This window comes from Gopherus flavomarginatus, chromosome 2 (assembly GCF_025201925.1).
Source record: "Gopherus flavomarginatus isolate rGopFla2 chromosome 2, rGopFla2.mat.asm, whole genome shotgun sequence".
NCBI classification, from domain to species: domain Eukaryota; kingdom Metazoa; phylum Chordata; order Testudines; family Testudinidae; genus Gopherus; species Gopherus flavomarginatus.
Window position 1 is genome coordinate 265,479,327 of NC_066618.1, and position 21,059 is coordinate 265,500,385.

Genomic DNA, 21,059 nt, shown 5'->3' on the forward strand with positions numbered 1-21,059 from the left:
TCTGAGTAGCAGTACTGTGGGTTCTCTGTGAGGTGAGCAGGACAGTTGGACAGTTTCAAATGCGAACTAGTACTAGGAGGCTAAGCAAGACTCTTGCAGATATATACGTATAACACCCCAGACTGCTTGCCCCTCAAACATTTCTCTGGGACTGGCACAGGCTCCAAAGGCGGCAAACCCCTCTTAGGTGGTGAGGCTTCTGTAGAAGTTCTGAGCCTAACCCTGAGTAGAGTCCTCACCTCTGTCTTAAATCAGTACAGAGGTAGAGGAATGAGACACTGAGCCACAGGAAGTTCTGGGTCTCTTCTTTTGTACTGGAGAACTATGAGCCTGGTGGAGCATGCCATACCATTGCTGAAGTACTTGAAGCACTCTCTCAATGTGATGTCTTGGCTGGGGGGAGCATCAAAGTGCTGCTTCCGTAGGCAAGCACTTAAGCCTCACTGCTCTATCCTTTTTTGAATGGGGTTTGATGCCCTTGCCAATGTGACACTTGTCACTAACGTGGGCCACACCCAAGCACTTCTAAGCAAATGAGGACTACTGACTGGCACAGGCTTTGAATGTGTCCCACAGGACTTAAATCCTAGAGAGTGAGGCATCATTCCAGTACTGAGCCTGGTACCAAAAGGAAAGAATTGGTCCCAAAAAACACGAACAAAAATCTGGCATTAACTTACTTGAAAAACTAACAAACAATTAATTTCAACTATTTACAATGAGTGAGGGATGCACCTGAGTAAACAGGTCTGAGACTGTTCCAACAATTGTTACTGGAGATATCAAGGCACCGAGGAGGGTTGGGAGCAGCACGCAGTGTTGTGCAGCGATAGGGGTGACACACGAGTCACCCCGACAGGCACTACTGAAGTAAGCTTTTCTGAAAGAATTACTCTAACACCATGTCATCGTATAAAACGTAAGTCAGATGATAGCCTCTCTTGCCCTTCTTTTAAAGCCAGAGAGCAACCTGGCAATCTACTCTCTGTCCTGCTACCAACTTCCCTTTCTCTCCAATGGGAAAAGTGGCAGCTCAAGAATTGTTCTCCAGGCTGGGCAAGAAGTCCTGTCTATTACCTACTGATATAGGAGCAGGATTTTATAATGTCCCATAAGAATTAATGTATGATTTGATTTCATCCTGTCAGCCACCCTTTCTGAATAGCAGAAAGGAATGACAGACCAGAACAATTCTCATGAATGATTATGGTCATCTTTTTGTTTTAGGATAAGTTATAATGTCTACTATGGTTTCCTGTATGTATTACAAATTAGGCACTCTCGTTAAATATACATTTCTTTGTTTTAAGACTTTAGTAAGTAAGAGACAAGGTCTTATATTGTATCTATGTTAAGGAGATTACAGGAATGTTGAGGGTCTGAAGCCCTAATGTGAATTGTTTTAGTTATACGATTTAGCAAGGCTTGATTTACAATGTATTCTTCTAAATATACAATACTGCTGTCCGTATACTTTTGAAGATTTCTGTAAAAGATTGTTTGTGTGAATGATGAATGGATGCATCAGGAAAAGATAAGGTGTGAAAGCCATCACAAATGTCCAGATGGTCAAGAAAAAGTGAGAGACTTGGAAAGACCAGGAGACAATTAGAAAATATCCATTGTATCCAATGCTAAACATGTTAGCAGCACTGACAACCTCAAAGGTGAGGCAAGCACCCCGGAAGGTGAGACAACAAATAGAAGATAACAATGGGAAGCCTGACAACCATCAAATGATAACACCACTTAAGGAGTAATTATTACAGGATGACATTGCAAAATGCATGGACTCAACTGGGAATTTATAACTATAAAGCTGGGGTGTTTTGCCATGGAACTCTGGGTTCAGTCCTGAAAAAGCCTCGGAGCATCGGATTACGACAAGAGCTCAGCTCCACAGTCGTGCTCAATCTAACTGGCTATTAGATTGACTCGAGCCACAACAGACTGGTAACTATAAACATCACTGCAGGAGTGTGAGTGTGACTGAAAAGCATATACTAACGGTTGTATTTTCAATAAATGCTGCGTATTTGCCTCTCTCTATAAAGATCCTGTGTGCTTTGTATGAATGTAATACTGAGGATTACCTAATAGGTCATATGCACAGAGAATAATTTATCAGAAAAAGATTAAATGTGTGCATTTTCGCATGCACAATTGTTAACCTAGTACCGAGTTTGGAGATGGACTAAGTACTCAATTGTACCAAGTCTGAAATTCATATTTACAGCCATTTCAGATACAAAATAAAAACATTTCAAACTGGGTATCTAACAAGTACTTCCTTACTCTTCCCACAGACACTTAAACAACACAAACAAGTGAAACAATTTACTTATACTAAAAGCACTCAATTTTGAGGTTGAGAATTTCATTTTTTTAAAAAAAAAAAGATGGGTAGCTAAACAGGCTGTTTTATAATGGAGCTCTTTTCAACCTCATTCACTTTGTTCATTACCATAAACTCTAGGTCTGTAGTTATATTTTAAAGTTTCCCAACCTACTCAAATACTTCAGGCAATGTATATTTCTCTTCCATCACAATGCACCATTACTTGAGTGTATAAGATACCATATTTATTACACTGCTGAAAGGAACTGTGCAGGTTGGGGGGGGAGAGACAGCTCAGTGGTTTGAGCATTGGCCTGCTAAACCCAGGGTTGTGAGTTCAATCCTTGAGGGGGCCACCTAGGGATCTGGGGCAAAAATCAGTACTTATCCTGCTGGCGAAGGCAGGGGGCTGAACTTTATGACCTTGCAAAGTCCCCTCCAGTTCTAGGAAATAGGCATATCTCCAATTATTTATTTAGGTCTTAAGACCTAGACTAGAAGAAACTTTAATGTAATGAGTAGGGCTCTCAAATGATTAAAAAAATTAATCGCTATTAATTGCGCTGTTAAACAATAAAAGAATACCATTTAAATATTTTTGAATGTTTTCTACATTTTCAAATATACTGATTTCAATTACAACAGAGAATACAAAGTGTATAGCGCTCACTTTATTTTTTATTACAAATATTTGCACTGTAAAAGAAATAGTATTTTTCAATTCACCTACTACAAGTACTGCAGCGCAAACTCTATCATGAAAGTTGAACTTACAAATGCACAATTATGTACAAAAAACCCTGCATTCAAAAATAAAACAATGTAAAACCTCCAAGTTCAAACAGTCCGACTTCTTGTTCAGTCAATTGCTCGGACAAGCAAGTTGGTTTACATTTGAAGAAGACAATGCTACCTGCTTCTTGTTTACAAGGTCACCTGAAAGTGAGAACAAGCGTTTGCATGGCACTGCTGTAGCCAGAGTCACAAGATACTTACGTGCCAGATGTGCTAAAGATTGATACTTCAACCACCATTCCAGAGGACATACGTCCATGCCAATGACAGGTTCTGCTCAATAATGATCCAAAGCAGTGTGGACCGATGCATATTCATTTTCATCATTTGAGTTAGATGCAACCAGCAGGCTGATGTTCTTTTTGGGTGATTTGGGTTCTGTAGTTTCCACATCAGAGTGTTACTCTTTTTAGACTTCTGAAAGCATTCTCCACACTTTGTCGCTCAGATTTTGGAAGGCACTTTAGATTCTTAAATCTTGGGTCGAGTGCTGTCGCTATCTCACATTGATATCTTTGCATTTTGTCAAATTTGCAGTGAAAGTGTTCTTAAAATGAACAACATGTACTGGGTCATCATCTGAGACTGCTACAACAGGAAATATATGACACAATGTGGGTAAAATATAACAAGAGATATACAATTCTCCCCCAAGGAGTTCAGTCACAAACTTAATTAATGCATTATTTTTTTAATGAGCATCATCAGCATGGAAGCATTTCCTCTAGAATGATGGCCGAAGCATGAAGAGGCACATGAATCTTTAGCGGATTTGGCACATAAATATCTTGCGACGTCAGCTACAACAGTGCCATGCGAACGCCTGTTCTCACTTTCAGGTGACACGGTAATTAAGAAGTGGACAGCATTATCTCCCGTAAAAGTAAACAAACGTGTTTCTCTTACTGATTGGCTGAACAAGAAGTAGGACTGAGTGGACTTGGCGGCTTTGAAGTTTTACACTGTTTTGTTTTTGAGTGCAGTTATGTAACAAAAAACCTACATTTGTAAGTTGCACTTTCATGATAAAGAGATTGCACTACAGGACTTGTATGAGGTGAATTGAAAATACTATTTCTTTTATTGCTTTTATAGTGCAAATCAAAAATATAAAGTGAGCGTTTGACACCTTGTAATCTGTGTTTTAACTGAAATCAATATATTTAAAAATGCAGAAAAACTCCAAAAATATGTAATAAATTTCAATTGGTGCTCTGTTGTTTAACAGTGTGATTAATTGCAATTAATATTTTTAAGTTAATCACATGAGTTAACTGTGATTAATCGACAGCCCTAGTAATAAGAAAATATATCAACGGTCCTTATTGAAACATACCAGCAAAGTAGGCCAATCTGAAGCCTTTCCTAGAGATAGTGTCATCCGAATGAAATCTGATCCAAACATGGTCTTGTGAAGAGATGTATGGTGATGGAATGGAGGAGCCACATGCTCTATAACCTTCCACATTCTTGTAGGTTCCTATTGTTAACCAATCCGAACTGCACCGTCGTGATCCCTGAACATCAAAATCTTGAAAACTGCAAAAGATACAAAAAGAGTCAAACTTTGCTAATGAAGTGGCCATTTTACAAGTTATTTGAGAAATTATTGCCGTTTACTGGTTTGAAGTTGAAAAAACTAAGAAAATGGTCAGTAAGGTCTTTCTGCAGACAGAATTTTACTATACACTTTGTAATGATGTAACAGAGATGCTCTTTCCCTCACCAGGATCCTAGAAATCCACATGGTTGTAATTCCCCACCCATTCCAAGCTGTTAGGCTATTGCCCCTGAGACTTAGCAACTTCTGTTCAAGACAGAATTTTATTTTTCATTTTAAAAAAGGTTTCAACTCTTCTGGTTGCAAAGATACTTTTTATAGGCCTAATCTCCAATGATTTTGAAATCATATTAAGAGATTTTATTTAAACCAAGTCTCAACATTGTTTCAGTTAAAGCAACTTCCTATGGTTGGGCTTGCTATTGCAGATGGAGCCAAACTGTATGAAAATTATGATTTAAACATGATTTGGCCTGGTCTACACTAGCTGACTGAACTGTGCTAGATCCTAACTACACAAAAATATAGGAGAGTCACGAGACTCGATTACCATGGAGTGGTAGGACTCCCATCCATACATATCTTTGTGCCTGGGTAAAAGTAGGCCAGTGCAGAGAACAAAGCACTAGGCCGGAAATGGCATGGCTAATAAAACGCAGTACATAGATAGAAGAAAGCTAGCACTGATGTCTAACAAATCTTATAAATCTAGCTCAGAATAAAGATTTTAGGAAACATTTTTGTGGTTGAACAGCTGCATCCACTGTACCCTGCAATTTCATGGCATGCCACTGTAAAAAAAGATTTGGGTAGAAATAAAAGCTCTGAACTGAAACAATTTTAAAAAGACTACATTCTTAGCCAAGTGTTTATTTTGACAGAACCCTCCTTTCTTCCTGGGTCAGCAAGTCTGCACTGGGAACAAACAAAATCTGCAGCTAAAGCAGTTTCATAATCAGCACTGTGGACTGTATACAGTCCCAGTTCTAACTTGATGTTAAAACAAATTTGGATTTCCCTGGAAATTATGGAGGGGTGGGGAGGGTGTGAACTGATAAGTACCTGAACATATGGTATAGAAGACAGGACATTATTTCCTCTATAAACGTACAAGGTATATGAAATAGATATCAAAAAAATAAAAGTAAACCTTGACAAAATTTGTAACGGTTGCCTGTGATTATTTTAGATTTCTATAAGATGAAATCTATCAACATTGCAGCATTTTGGAATTTCCCATGTACCTTTAAAAAAACCTTGACAAAACAGATAGATTGTAGTGCTACAGAGAAATTAAAAGCAAACTGAATAAGAAAGAAATCATGACCACTATTATGAACTTTGGTTTAAAAAAACTAAGCCAAAAGAAATTTTTAATGGAAAAGCTGCAGCAACTCTGTCTCTTCAACACCAATGACTACATTAAAAACTATCAAGTTTTCCATTATAACATACCACTGAATGCAGGCATTCTATCTGACATTTATAAAATTAGCACTCTGTTTATTCCTTCTTTTGAGCACTTACATATAGAGCCCTGCGCAGATACAAAATCTGTACCTGCATCTGATCTGCAATCTGTGAAAATCATCCTTGGATAGCCGCATCTGGATACCCGCGGATATAAAGTGGCTATTCATGGATTTGCAGGGCTCTACTTACATAAACCCTGAATAACTGTTACTGGTACATCCAAAACTCCTACCCACTTTTTATGAGAATTTTTCATCAGACTTTCTGAAGTGCCCAGACCAAGACCTTGAGCCATGTGTCAGGTCTTCAGAAGCACTAAGACCCAATCATGTATCTAAATTAAGTGACCAAATTTTTAAAAAAACAACTCAGCATTCAGTAGCCCCACTGCTTTCAATGGTAGTGGCTAGGTACTGCACTCTTGAAAATCTGGGCCTTTGAAAACATTGAGATTGCACAATTGGGCCCAGGTGACAAATGCTACAAACCAAAGTAGAAGTAAAATAGCTGTAGAAAAATATAAAGACAGATCTTGGGGTTAACAGTACAAGTATCGAATTCTGAATAGAGGAGACTGAGAAATATGTAATCCATAGTTAGCAATATGCAATGACTATTCAATACACCAGAGTGGTACAACAGCAAAAATTACCTTATAGTGATGATTTCCCCTGGGTTTGCATGGATATACCAGCTACAGTTGATTTTGGCAGGATATTCAAAAGGCCAGCCTGGACTCGTGATTACCCCACTTGGTGCTCTAATTTGTTCTGGACTATCTCCACAAGCTGAAAGATATTGAAAGCAATTTGACTAACTACACATTTCAAAAACTGGCAAAACAAAAATGAATCAAGGTTTACCAGAAAAAATAAAATAAAAAAATTCTACTTTCACAGATTAAAATCATTGTATCAGTAGAGAGCAATGACATTAAGTCTGGATAACAACCACCACCACCACCAGTATGGCCCATGAAGCACATAGGTCAGAATACTTATTCAGAGAGAGGCGTTTCCTAGCATTAAGCATTTTTGACTTCCAGTGCATGCTCAACTATTAATCCCAACATTGGCAAACTTCCTCCATGCCCTTAGTCTTGCTACAAGCAACATATGCCTGCATTTCCCCATCTGTAAAATGGGGATATCACTATCTAGCTGGTAACGGTTGTTACTTGGATTACCCCCATAGGGGACTTTGGTGCAGAGTATGCCATTTTCTCAAATTCGCACTAAAAGATTGGAAAGAGTCTACCTCAACCCTTTTAAGAGCACACCACCACACTCCTCCCTCCTTTGCTCAGAGTTTCTCTTCAATATGAGAACTAGAACATCCCCGAAAACCTGTCTCCTGATGTGCATTGGGTATGCTTTAAGAAAGCAATACTGGCTAAAGTGAGGCATACAGTAATTTGGTAATGCATTATTTCAGTAAAATTAAACTATGGTACTCAGACATTATGCTGAGAGGTGCATTAGGAAAGAGTACAATAATGAAAAAAATTAATAAATAGCTGAAATTCACCTCTGTGTGGAGAGCCACCACAAAGCCTGTCCATCAATTAAACCATATTTTGAGGAGTAAGTTGAATTTAAGTAATCTGCACAGTGGTGAATTTTCCTCACGATAGCAAGTGCTTTGAAAGCAAAGTACTGATTGTGCTCAATATTAGAGTCAATGTTTATGGTTGGAAGGGTTCACCAGATGATCCAGTCTGACAGCCTATAAATCACATATTAGTAACACACACTGCACCCACATATGAAACCCAAAAAATGAAATTAGGCCAAAATATTACAGCCCATAGGAATAAGACTATTAAGTGCCATAGACAGAGAACAGAGGGGACTGAAGTGCACCAATGCTTGAGGCCACTGTGATGGCAGAAAAATGATTAAGTCTGATAATCCTGGTGAGCAATCTGACCCACAAACTGCAGAGGAAGGTTGGGGGGTGGGGGGAACACACACACAAGAACACTGCCAGCTAGATCTGGGAGGAAATTCCTTCCCAAATCTACATATTGTGACCAGTTAGACCCTGAGCATGTGAGCAAGAACCAGCCAGACAGGCACCTGAGAGAGAGAATGTTTAGTGCCACCTCAGAGTCCTGACCCACCCTGCCCAATGTCCCATCTCCAGCAGTGGTCATCTCTCATTCTCTGATCCTCCAGAAAAAGGAGACCAGTCTCCCCTTGACCCCTCCAAGAGCCATTTGAGGGGATCCATTCCTGACCGCTGCAGGTGGTCACTTGTCAAAAGCTTCCTTTTAATTGCATTTACCTCTGGGACTCATTCTACCTCTGGACTGTAGTGACTACATAAAACATTTCAGCTTTGCTCTCATGATCCAGGTAGCCACTATACATAATTATACCCCATAATTTAGTCATGTTTTTCTCTATACCAATTTTGCTAACTTTTGCAATGTTATTGCAAATCTTGCTACACAGTTTTTTCTTTAAGACCTAGCCAAAGCCATTTGAGCATTCCAGAAGCTCAGCTTTCATTTTCAACAGTTCATTATTCTCCGGTTGCAGAGCTGGTTCAAAAAGCAGAAGGCACATGGAGAATTTATTACTCCTAATCTCTCAATTTTTCAGACAATTTTTTGTTTTTTGAATGTTTGGGATTGGCAATATTACTATAATTTCACCCCATATATTCCCCCACACTAGAGGTTTATAATTAAATAGATGAGTTATACAGAGGCGCCATACTTATGGTACACACATAAGATTGGTGAAAAAAGCAAATATCAAAATAAAGAAATGTCTTTTTATTCATTATTCAATACATTGTTCACTTAGTAAAAGTTAATTGATTTAGTTTCCAGTAAACCCCATAGGTGGTGCTCTTACCCCATTATACTTTAGAAATGCAGTTAACATTCCACGTGCTAACACTGAAATACACACAGTTTGTGTTTGATACTCATGTTCCTGACAAGAATCAGACTCAACGAATAGCAAGAAAATTTATAAGAAGTTTACCATTTTCCTTGAAGATCCTATTAACATGAACAAAAAAACCACCGAGTAAGAGATAAAAAATGCATCTAAAGCATTTTAAATGAAACGTTATTCTAGACAAGTACTTCATTGCTGACAAAATACAGATCTTAACTAAAAGTAGTATATTTCAAGCGAAATACACACAATAAGAAAATCCATCTGGTTTTGCATGTTTCCAACCTGACATATAAAACTTTGCTATATGATGCATTTCAAGAAACATTTAAATTTGCTTACATATATAATATCAGGGCAAGTAAAACATTATTAGAACCTCAAAATAGCCACCAAAACCTCTGTCATCAAATTTATGAAGCTGAACTTTCTAAAACCCTATATTCATTACAAGATGTACTAAAACATTCATTAAGAAAAGGTTGTCCCAAAAAACAGGCAACAGCCGTAGATCTAAGAAACTAAGTCTTACAACCTCTTCCCATTCGCGATACAATGTTCCCCTGTACCAAACTCCCCAACCACCCACAATCAACCTCTCCCAGCCATTTGATAAAGAAATTAAATTGTAACAGTAAGTCATCTGTGCAAATGATGGCACCAAAACCAATTTTCACTAGTTACGCAAGTTTAAAAAAAAACAAAAATATCTACATGAAAATTCTGTTCGTTTAGTATTATCAGTAAGAAAGTTGCAGTATTTATTAGCTATATAACCAACAAATTTCACAGACCAGTATTACTATAAGGCCTTGTAACATGGCAAAATATTGTTTCAATGCCTTAAAAGCATGTACGTTGGAGCATGTTATGCCTACTGTGCATGAGTAGGGCTCTACCAAATTCACGGCCATGGAAAACACATCACGGACCATGAAATCTGGTCTTTTATGTGCTTTTCCCTATACAACACACATTTCATGGGAAAGACCTGTGTTTCTCAAATTGAGGGTCCAGACTCAAGAGAGTTGCAAAGGGGGGGGGGTCGTCGTAAGGTTATTTTAAGGGGGCCACTCTATTGCCACCCTTACTTCAGAGCTGAGCAACTGGAGAGCAGGAGCCGTTGGCCCGGTGCCCAGCTCTGAAGGCAGCACTCCATTAGCAGCAACGTAGAAGTAAGGGTGAAAATACCATACCATGCCACGCTTACTTCTGTGTTGTTGCTTTCAGAGCTAGGCGGTTGGAGAGTGTCGGCTCCCATCCAGCAGCCGCTACTTTCCAACTATACAGCCCTAAAGGCAGTGCCGCCGCCAGCAGCAGTGCAAAAGTAAGGGTAGCAGAACCGTAACCCCCGCCCCCCCCCCCCCCACAGTAACCTTGAGACCCCCCCTCCCCCACACACAGAGCTCCTTTTTGGATCACAAGCCCTACAATTACAATACCACGAAATTTCAGATTTAAATAGATGAAATAATGAAATTTATGATTTTTAAAATCCTATGAACCTGAAATTGACCAAAATGGACTGTGAATTTGGTAAGGATTAATGCAATCTTGGATGCATAAAGAGGGGAATCTCAATTAAAACATACGAATGGCCATACTAGGTCAAGAACAATGGTCCACCTAGTCCAGCATCCTGTCTTCTGACAGTGGCCAATGCCAAATTAATCAGAGCGAATGAACAGAACAGAGCAATAATCGAGTGATCCATCCTATGTCACCCAGTCCCAGCATCTGGCAGTCAGAGGCTTAGGGTATATCTACATTGCAATTAAAAACCCATGACTCAGGCTAAAGGGCTGTTTAACCACAGTGTAGATGTTTGGGCTTAAGGCTGGCCTCCAGGACCCTGAGAGGTGGGAGGGTCCTAGAGCCAAGGCTCCAGCCCAAGCCTGAATGTTTACACTGGAATTAAACCATCCCTCAGACAAAGTCAGCTGGCACAGACCAGCAGCGGGAGTCTAACTGCTGGAGTCTAAGGAGTGTAGACATATTCTTAAGGATATTAGAGTATGCAGCTGTGTCCCTGACCATCTTGGCTAATAACCACTGATAGACATATCCTCCATGAACTTATCTAATTATTTTTTAAAACACACTTAAACTTTTGACCTTCAACAAGTTCCACAGGTTGACTGTATTGTGTGAAGTACTTCCTTTTGTTTGTTTTAAACCTGCTTTCTATTAATTTAATTAGCTGACCTTCTGTTTATTGTGTTATGTGAGGGGGTAAAGACTTCCTTATTTACTTTCTCCATACCATTCATGATTTTATAAACCTCTCATATCTCCCCTTAGTCCTCTCTTTTCCAAGATGAACAGTCCCAGTCTTTTTACCCTCTTCTCATACGGAAACTGTTCTATTCCCTTAATTATTTTTGTTGCCCTTTTCTGTACCTTTTCCCATTTTAAGTGGTTTTTTTTTTCAGATGGGGTGACCAGAACTGAATGTAGTATTGAAGGAGTGAGCGTACCATGGCTTTATATAATAGCATTATATTATCTATCCTTTTCCTAATGGTTCCTAACATTCTCTTAGTTTTCTTGACTGCCACTGAACATTGAGCAGATGTTTTTGGAGAACAAGCCACAATGATACTGATTTCTTTCTTGAGTCGTTACAGTTAATTTAGATCCCCTCATTTTGTATATATAGTTGAGCGTATGTATTACTTTGCATTTATCAATACAGAATTTCATCTGCTAATTTGTTGCCTAGTCACTCAATTTGGTGAGACCCCTTTGCAATTCTTCATAGTCTGCTTTGGACTTAACTATCTTGAGTAATATTGTATCAACTGCAAAACTTTGCCACCTCACTGTTCACCTTTTTCCAGATTATTTATGAATGTACTTTGAACAGCAATGGTCCTGGTACAGATCCTTGGGGAACACAGCTATTTACCCCTCTCCTCTGTGAAAGCTATCATTTATTCCTACCCTCTGTTTCTTCTCTTTTACCCAGTTACTGATCCATGAGAGTCTTCCCTCTTATCCCAGGACTGCTTACTTTGCTTAAGAGACTTTGGGTGGGATCTTGTCAACTGATTTATGAAAGTCCAGGTACACTATACCCCTTGTCCATGTTTGTTGACTCCCTCAAAGAATTCTAATAGATTGGTGAAGCATACTTTCCTTTTACAAAACTCATGCTGACTTTTCCCAACAAATCATGTTCAGTTGGGTGTATGATGATTCTGTTCTTTACTAATGTTCTCTACATTATGCACTGATGAGACTGGTGCTAGAATACTGTGTCCAGTTCTGGTATCCACAATTCAAGAAGGATATTGATAAAATGGAGTGGATTCAGATAAAAAACATATTAGAATAATTTAAGAATTGGAAAACATGTCTTATAGCGGCAGACTTAAAGAGCTCAATATATGAGGGACAAATGTTGGATATTGGGACCTTCAATCAAGGTTTAACAAGATCCAATGGCTGAAGCTAGACAAATTCAGACTAGAAATACAGCTTACATTTTTAACAGGGTAATTAACCATTGGAACAATTCACCAAGGGTTGTGGTGCATTCCACATCACTGGCAATTTAAAAACCAAATTTGATGTTTTTCCTAAAAGATATGCTCTAGGAATGATTTTTGGGGGAGTTCTAGGGAGCCTGCATTATACAGAAGATCAGATGAGATTATCACAATAGTCCCCCCTTCCATCTTTGGAATCTCTGAACAGATCTATGCATCTATTCTCAAGAAAAAATGTAAACAAAAACTTTCAAAGCAGCAGAGAGGGCTGTGAAGTCAGGATTATTAATTGTACAATGGGTGTGCTTCAAAAAAAAAAAAAAAAACAAAAAAAAACCCACTACCATTCTGAAAAGGAATAAAGATTACAAAAATCTCTTCTTACAATGGGAGAATTTCACTAAGGGAAAAAAAGAATTTTTCAAAGTGATATACAATTTTAAGGGCAGCTACTGTACCAAAGAAAGGTATTAAATGGCAGGAACAAAGACATGCTCTTTTTTTAAACACAAGTAACTAAATTCTAAATATTATACTTTTGGGTAGAAAAAATAGGCGTATTAAATTCTCTTAAAGAAAATATTTTAATAAGTACTTTACTGAGGCCTTGGTGATGACAATAAGGGTATTTACAAGAGCTCCTATAACAGACAGACTGGATCTTTCCTGCTTCCCATCCCTTTTTCTGTGTGCACCTATGACTGCTGCTAATGGTAGTTACCCCAGAGCAGGATCTGTGGAAGAACATTACTTCATTCGTCCACACTTCAAAGTTAATTTGGATTAAGGCAGGGTGTGAATTTAAAAAGCAATGGCTGTTATTGAATAACTCCAGATATAGACAAGCCCTGAACACCTCTTCATGTGGCTATGAACATGTGAATGAGAGTGAAGTAAAGAAGTGTAACTGAAACAGTTACACTCAGTACACACAGTGCAGAAAATAAATTGATAAAAGGGAATATTTTTTACCCATAACAGCTTTTTGGTTTTAGATGACTTGAGATGTTATCTGTAACTACACTGGATACAAAGTTTTCGTACAAATACAATTTTCAGGCTGACACTGCCCCTTTTAAGTAAGTGACTGTGTGGCTTAAAGGATGGTAAAAAAACAAGGGTTTAGGATTATAGGACAAGGAACCAGCTTTCTGGGCATTTGTGTGAATTAAGAAAAAAACAGCAGGAGGGAATGAGCTGAGCAAGATACGGGACAGGAAAAGGAGAGATACTGGCAACTGTATTAGGTTATGGTTAGAGGGGGCAATATATTATAAAATATATGTAAGTGCAGGAGGTTACACTTGTCCCATACAGTTGTCGATACACTGCCATAGAAGTTGGATAGCTTTTTTTCAGGTTCCCTTATCCCAGTGGTTCCCAACATTTTTGTGTAGTTTCCCTTCCTTATAACCCACTAGTGGATGGCTGTCCTCCACCCCACCACCCCTAGCACCTTTGCTACCACCTTTCATTTTTCCTGTCATTTATCTCCTGCTGTTTTTGCCCCTCCTTCTTGTAAATATAAGGCTACCTTCTGCTTAGGTTGAAGGTGCCCCATGGGCCACACTGTGCTCTGATGACTGAAGTAATTTGCTGTAAGACAAGCTGGATAGGATGGGCTGCTGCCATAGTCTGCATCCCTGCACATATGGACTACTGCTATGGGTAGCTTTAAGTACACATTATAGGGTCAAGCAGCTTTCCCCATTTCCACAACTACCATCCTCTGCTCCATGCCTCCCCCACATCCCCAATCCATAGAAGTCTACCATCTCCCCAGGTCAGGAAACATCACTTTAAAGCATTAGTAGAGTGCCTGAGGTGAATGAAGAAGAGAAGCAAAGAAAGAGTTCCTGGAAACATCATGATACATTAGCTTTGCAAGAACCAATATCAAAATAGTAAAGAAAAACAAAGCTAACTTACCTAGCAAGAACTAGAGAAGTAAACTTATCTGATGTAACAATGAGCAACATTTCAGGGAAAACATATCACAAGAGCAAGGGATAGAAGATTATGGATCTATCTTTATAATAACAGAAGAAGAAGTTTAGTTAAAAAGATAAAGATATTAGCTACAAGTGTGAACCAGGAGAAGATCAAATATGTTTGCATTATACTAGACACAGTAAGGCTATAGATGCAGCTGAGTAAGAAATGTGAAGGGATTTAAAGTGTTTTATTGCAAAAACAGAACAAAGGACCAAGACTGTGGTAGAGTTCAAATAAAAAATTGGGAGGATTTAGTGCCCCTCCCCCCCACTTTTTTTTTTGGGGGGGGGGGGAGAATCATCAGAAATTGTTGACTCAGATTTAATAGGATTGTTAAAGTGGGAAAGGAGCCAGAAAAAGGTGTCTTTAGGAGGATATTTACCAGCCTCTAGAACAGGCTGAAAAAACTTCAGCTGAAATGCTGGAGGAGATAGCTAAAACACTGGCCACCATCTGCACTGCAAAACTGACAATGTTCTCAAACAATGTTTATAAACAAGGCACACTGAGAGTGATTTAAAAAACAACAACATTTTTTTAAAAAATACCAATACAGAGAGGTGTTAAAACTGTACAAGCTGAGGTTATTTGGGTTTTGTAAAAACGAAAGTAAATTCAATTTCACAATAAAGATAGGTCTGTTATGTAAAGCCTCCAGCTCAATTCTGTAGAATGAGATTGTGAAATCTGTAACTTTTCAATCATTGCAAGTATGACCATTAGGTTCTGTAACCTTTTGCAAACTTTGTAACTTTAGTTATTGTTAGCATAGCCTTTTAAATTTTGTAACTTGCTAGCTTTGTAACCTTTTCAGTTACTACTTGTATAAACCTCCAAGCTTTGCAATATTCCATCAGGCAATCAGAGAGTGTGTGAACAATGGAGTGTGTGGGACTGCAAGGAGAAAAGAGCCTGGAGCCAGGTGTGTCTGATGTAATCTGCCCTGAGAAGGCAATCATGGGGTGCTGTAAAGAAAAGAAGAACCTAGTATGCATGAAAGGAATGAGGCCTGGGAATGCTTCTCGGTGACGGACACAGAAGAGAAACTCAGTGTACGTGACAGGAGCCACCCAGTTCCAATAAAAGGAAGAAGGCATGCACACAAGCCCCTGGTTTCTTGATCTGCTTGCTAGCTCAGATTTGGAACTGCAGATGGACACACCAGATCTACTATGTTTTGGCTTCTCCGCTTCCTCTGCTGTCTCCGGTAACTCTCCGCCTGTGTGAGTGTGTGGGAGCATGAGGGTACGAATGCAATGAATGTGTGCGGTGCATGAATAAGTTCCATCCCTTTTCTGTTTAATCTGATAGCGGCATTTAATAAAACCAATACAAGTGTAACCCTGGGTTGGTTTCTAGGGAAACTGAGGTATCAGGCCTGTAAAGGGTCACCATTATCAGCTTGTATCACATGCATCTGACAAAGTGGGTATTCACCCACGAAAGCTCCAATACATTTGTTAGTCTATAAGGTGCCACAGAACTCTTTGACACTTTTACAGGTCCAGACTAACATGGCTACCCCTCTGATAATTATCAGCTTGCAATCTAGACAATTAAAAAAAAAATTGTACAGAATTTTGTAGGGACTACATCTACCCCCTTCCTATTTGTGTGCTTCTATAATGACATTTATAAATTTAAAAAATATATTTCTTTCACATGTTGCTATGTGAATGACTCACACAAATGGGGTGAGGGGGGAACTGAGTCATCACTCAGGGAATAAGATAACAATATTAACTATATTGTACAAAATACATTTTCAAAGGCAGCATATGAACAAGTTGAAATACTGAAAAAAAAAATACTCCCCAGTCTTTCAGTAAGTACTTATTTACCAAAGGTGTTATTTACTGAAGAAATGCCCCTTGAAGAATTCCAGACTGGCACTTCTCTCCTCCACCTGGATATTTTTGAAGGTCCAAACACTGGTTACACTAGTGGCTGCTGACACGCAAAAAAAATGCTCATACAAGAACACAATATGATTCTTTTAAACTATGCTGAAAAAGCTATGCTCATTTATATTAAGGAGCAAGTGCTAGTCTGACATACATAACCTGTTATTAACAAAAACACCAGGGATCATGGTATTTTATGCTATTAAAGCATAGCTTAGTAACAGTTTTAGAATACCAGCATCAGAAGTCTACAGATTAAGTCAAGACAGCCATTTCATTCTAAACTCCTCTTCAAATCATAATTTTCTGAAAAAAAGTTTCACGCTTGTTTTTTTTCCAATGTCAAGTTTAAAGTTGAATTTGAAAAGATCAAAGGGCAAAAGCCTTTGTCCACCAGTTACAAATGTTTTAAAACAAGATTTCTGGCTTTAAGGAAGCTGCTTTGTCTTTTTCAAATTTCCTAATAAAATTACTTTGTTTTGACTCACTGGTGTATGTAATCCTCAATGAGGAACAATAAATCTGGGGGGAGAAGTTTTGAAAATACAATCATAGTTGTTTGAAAGGCAGATATTGTACATGTGCAGTATGTCTTTATCCTCACTGATTTAAGTGCATACTTCAAGCATCTGCAGTATAAGGCATGGACCATTTAAAAACAGGGTACAGATGGATCAATTGGCAGTTTTCTTCTCTTCAGAACTTATTCTTTAACTCACCTCCAGCCTTTTCCTTTTAATCATTACATTATATTGCAAAACAATCTGAGATAAACGTGCAGAAAGCATGTCAATGGCAAGGAAACTAAAAAAAAAATCTGCAGTGAAAAATCTCCATCATGCACATTTAGGAGAAAGAAGATAATAGCTAAATTAAAGTATTTATTTATTGTTTCCAGCTGGGAATACACATATTTGGAAACTGACATTCACAAAAATTAAGAACCATATTGCTCTCTTACTCCTCAGGGGCTGGAGGCCCCTTAGGGCAGGGGCGGGCAAACTTTTTGGCCTGAAGGCTGCATCGGGTTTCGTAAATTGTATGGAGGGCCAGTTAGGGGAGGGGGGTCGTGGGCCTGCCCCACCTCCTATATCCCCTCCCCCCCCCACTTCCTGTCCTCTGACGACCCCTGGACCTCCACCATCCCATCCAACTCCTCCTCTCATTCCTGACAGCCCCCCTCCCCCCAGGACTCCCTACCCCATCTAAACGCCCCTTCTCCCTGTCCCCTGACTACCCCATCCAACACCCCCCCCTTCCTGACTGCCGCCCCGGAACTCCTACCCCCATTCAACCCCTTTTTCCCCCTCAACCACCCCAAACCCTATCCACACCCCCACCCCCGACCACCACCCTGAACTCCCCTTCCCTTTATCCAACCCCTCCTGCTCCAATGACCCCTTACCGCACTGCCTGGAGCACCGGTAGCTGGCAGCGCTACAGCCACCCCATCCAGCTGAAGCCGGGTCACGCCGCCACCACCACCACAGCCCAAGGAGTTCACAGCCCTGCCACCCAGAGCATTGTGCCGGTGGCAGAGCAAGTGAGCTGAGACTGCGAGGGAGGGAGGACAGTGGGGGAGGAAGGACAGCAGGGGCTAGCTGTAGTTTGCTCACCTCTGCCTTAGGGTATGTCTATACTGCAATTAAACATCCATGGCTGGCTTGGGCTGTCTAATTGTGGGGTAGATGTTTGGGCTCAGCATGCAGCCCAAGCACTGGGATCCTCCCATGCTCCAACCCTAGCCCCAAACATCTATTCCACAATTAGACAGACCCTTAACCCAAGCCCATGTCAGCTGGCACACGAGGGTTTTTAATTGCAGTGTAGACGTACCCTTACAGTCTGTACTAACACCACGGAGACAGTTGTGTTATTCCCTTTTCCTAGCACAGATCAGATCACCCCCTGCATTGGCTCAGCAGCGCTGGTCAGATTGTTAGGGGACTAACCCAAGACTCCACCACTTTCTATACCCATCCATACATGAAAATGGGTAGCAGCAGGTGCTTTCTCCCCCTGAATTGTGACACATGATGCAGGTTGTCACAAGAAGAAAAGGAATGAGGTCCTGGATTTCTTCTCCTGGAAGTTAACAAAAAATTGTGGCATGAGATTTCACATTTTGTAAGACTGGGTCCACCCCATTTTCAACAATGACTATACACAAGAGCTGTAAACATCTGTGCTATTTATTATTTATACAGTGCCATAAACATGCATAGCACTTTACTACTTTGCATACCAATTCTGAGGAAATTGATGATGCAGCAGCACTAGGACAGACAGACAAAGGTCTACTGTAATTTGAACTTAACAAGTCATCACCTGACAAGCAATAGAAATAAAATAAGTAGTATGATGGATAGGGTCAACTGATCAGAAACGTACCTAAAGAAAAATGTATTTTCATATAAAATGAGAAGCCTAATCACATGACACTATATCACAATTAAACAAAAAAACAAAAACCCACCAAGGAATAGTGTTTTCAAATTTTGTAAACTCTTTCACTGAGCAAAGCCTGGGTTTACATCCTGGCCTCCATTCTCAAAAGACAATTTGGAAAAGGTGCTGGTTCTCAGGAACAAATGTGAGCTTCCCCATGAGATTATAGGAGCTAGATCTCTTCACCCTCAATTTTACCAGGCTCTGAGAATGCTCTTTGAAGTCTCCCATAAGTAATTTGTGATGGGGTGGGCATACCCCACACTAGACAAGAAAGGTTTAATCCTGTACTATGGGCAGAGGAAGTCCCGTCCCTCAGACCCTGCCGGGCATGCTCCAACTAATGTGTTAGTATAAAGGAGAGCAGTTTACCTCAGTCTGGACTGGCCACTGATGAGGAAGCGTGTTCAGTGGATGCTCCAGGCCAGGAGTAGCTACAGCCCCTGACAGTGGAAACCAAAGAACTTGGGTACCAGACCAGAGACCTGCTAGCTATAGTTGACTAGTGGGAGTTCGACTTTCAGGGATCTACCCGGAGACCTGGACGATAGCTTCTAGAACCACAGTAGGAAGTGGCCCAGGGAGGCGGAGTAAATGGTATCTCCCATTCATATAAAGTCAGTTGTGTTGTGGTTGGAACTCGGCTGACTAGGTGATGAATGTACGTGTCCCAGAGAGCTGGTGGCAGCCCCTGACTCTGGCCACTTACCTGTGCAGCCCTGCACCCAAGGGCTGCTATATTGACTCTGGCAACTAGGCTGCGTAGCCCTGAACCCCAGGGCAGCCACTCTGACTCTTACCATTGAGCTGCACTGTTTTGAGCCCAGGACAGTCTGGTAGACTGTAACCAAGGTGCCACCACAACCTCACTCCACCTCAAAGGGGGATGGGGTGTGCAGACACTGCACCACCACTGCTTTGGGCAGATGTGCCAGAAAGTGTGGGATAGATACCAAGAAGGAACTATAATGGAAACTGTGCAGTACTGCAAAGAGATGGTTGCAAGGTAAAACTGCACCCCAAACAGCCAATTTGCACTACTGGTCCTTACAGAAGTGTTATCTCATCTGTATGTTTACCAGTGGCTTAATTCTCTAGAGTACAAATATCCTAAATATACTTATAAGCCATGCAAAACTCTGCTCACAGCCCACCTGACAGTTTTTCAATCTATTAGCCTGTCATAAACAGATAGCTAAGGGTTAATGTCTCTTTCACCTGGAAAGGGGAAACAAAACACACCCGACCAGAGGACCAATCAGGAAACAAGACTTTCAAATCTGGGTCGAGGGAAGTTTTGGGTGTGAGTTCTTTGTCTTGTGTCTGACCCTCTTGGATCTGAGAGTGATTTTTCTATCTCCTGGCTTTCTAAATCTTCTGTTTCCAAGTTGTAAGTACAAAGATAGTAAAACAATAACGTTTATATTGTTTTCTTTTGTATTTACATGTGTGTAGTTGCTGGAATGTGTTAAATTGTATTCTTTTTGGATAAGGCTGTTTATTCATTTTTTTCTTTTAAGCAAATGACCCTGTATTTGTCACCTTAATACAGAGAGACCATTTTTATATCCTTTTCTTTCTCTTTATATAAAGCTTTCTTTTTAAGACCTGTTGGAGTTTTTCTTTAGTGGGAACTCCAGGAAATTGAGTCTGCAGCTCACCAGGGAATTGGTGGGAGGAAGAAGTCAGGGGGAAAATCTCTTTTGTGTTAGATTTACTAGCCTGACTTTGCATACCCTCTGGGTGAAGGAGGGAAGAGAGATTAGCTCTCTTGTGTTACTTGTGTTTTCCAGGACTGTAAACAGGGAGGGTGGAGTCCCTCTGTTTAGATTCACGGAGCTTGCTTCTGTATATCTCTCCAGGAACCCAGGGAGGGAACACCTGGAGGGGAGGAGGGGGAAGGGAAATGGTTTATTCCCCTTTGTTGTGAGACTCAAGAAATCTGAGTATTGAGGTCCCCCAGGGAAGGTTTTGGGGGAGACCACAGTGAGCTAGGCACTGTAAAAATCCCTGGCTGGTGGCAGCGTTATCAGGTCCAAGCTGGTAACTAAGCTTGGAGGTTTTCATGCTAACACCCATATTTTGGACGCTAAGGTCCAGATCTGGGAAAAATGTTATGACATAGCCTTTTATGAAGATTGA

General features: G+C 40.1%; 1 protein-coding gene across 3 annotated transcripts in view; it reads right to left on the bottom strand.

Annotated features, from left to right (window-relative positions):
* LRP12 (LDL receptor related protein 12) overlaps positions 1–21,059 on the bottom strand; it is a 77,761-nt gene that overhangs the window by 24,013 nt on the left and 32,689 nt on the right. For all 3 annotated transcript variants that reach the window (XM_050940722.1, XM_050940721.1, XM_050940723.1), the window contains 2 exons: positions 6,820–6,955; positions 4,470–4,672 (listed from right to left, as the gene is read on the bottom strand). In XM_050940722.1, the coding sequence (XP_050796679.1) occupies positions 4,470–4,672; positions 6,820–6,955 (339 nt within the window). The remainder of the gene's footprint in view (positions 1–4,469; positions 4,673–6,819; positions 6,956–21,059) is intronic.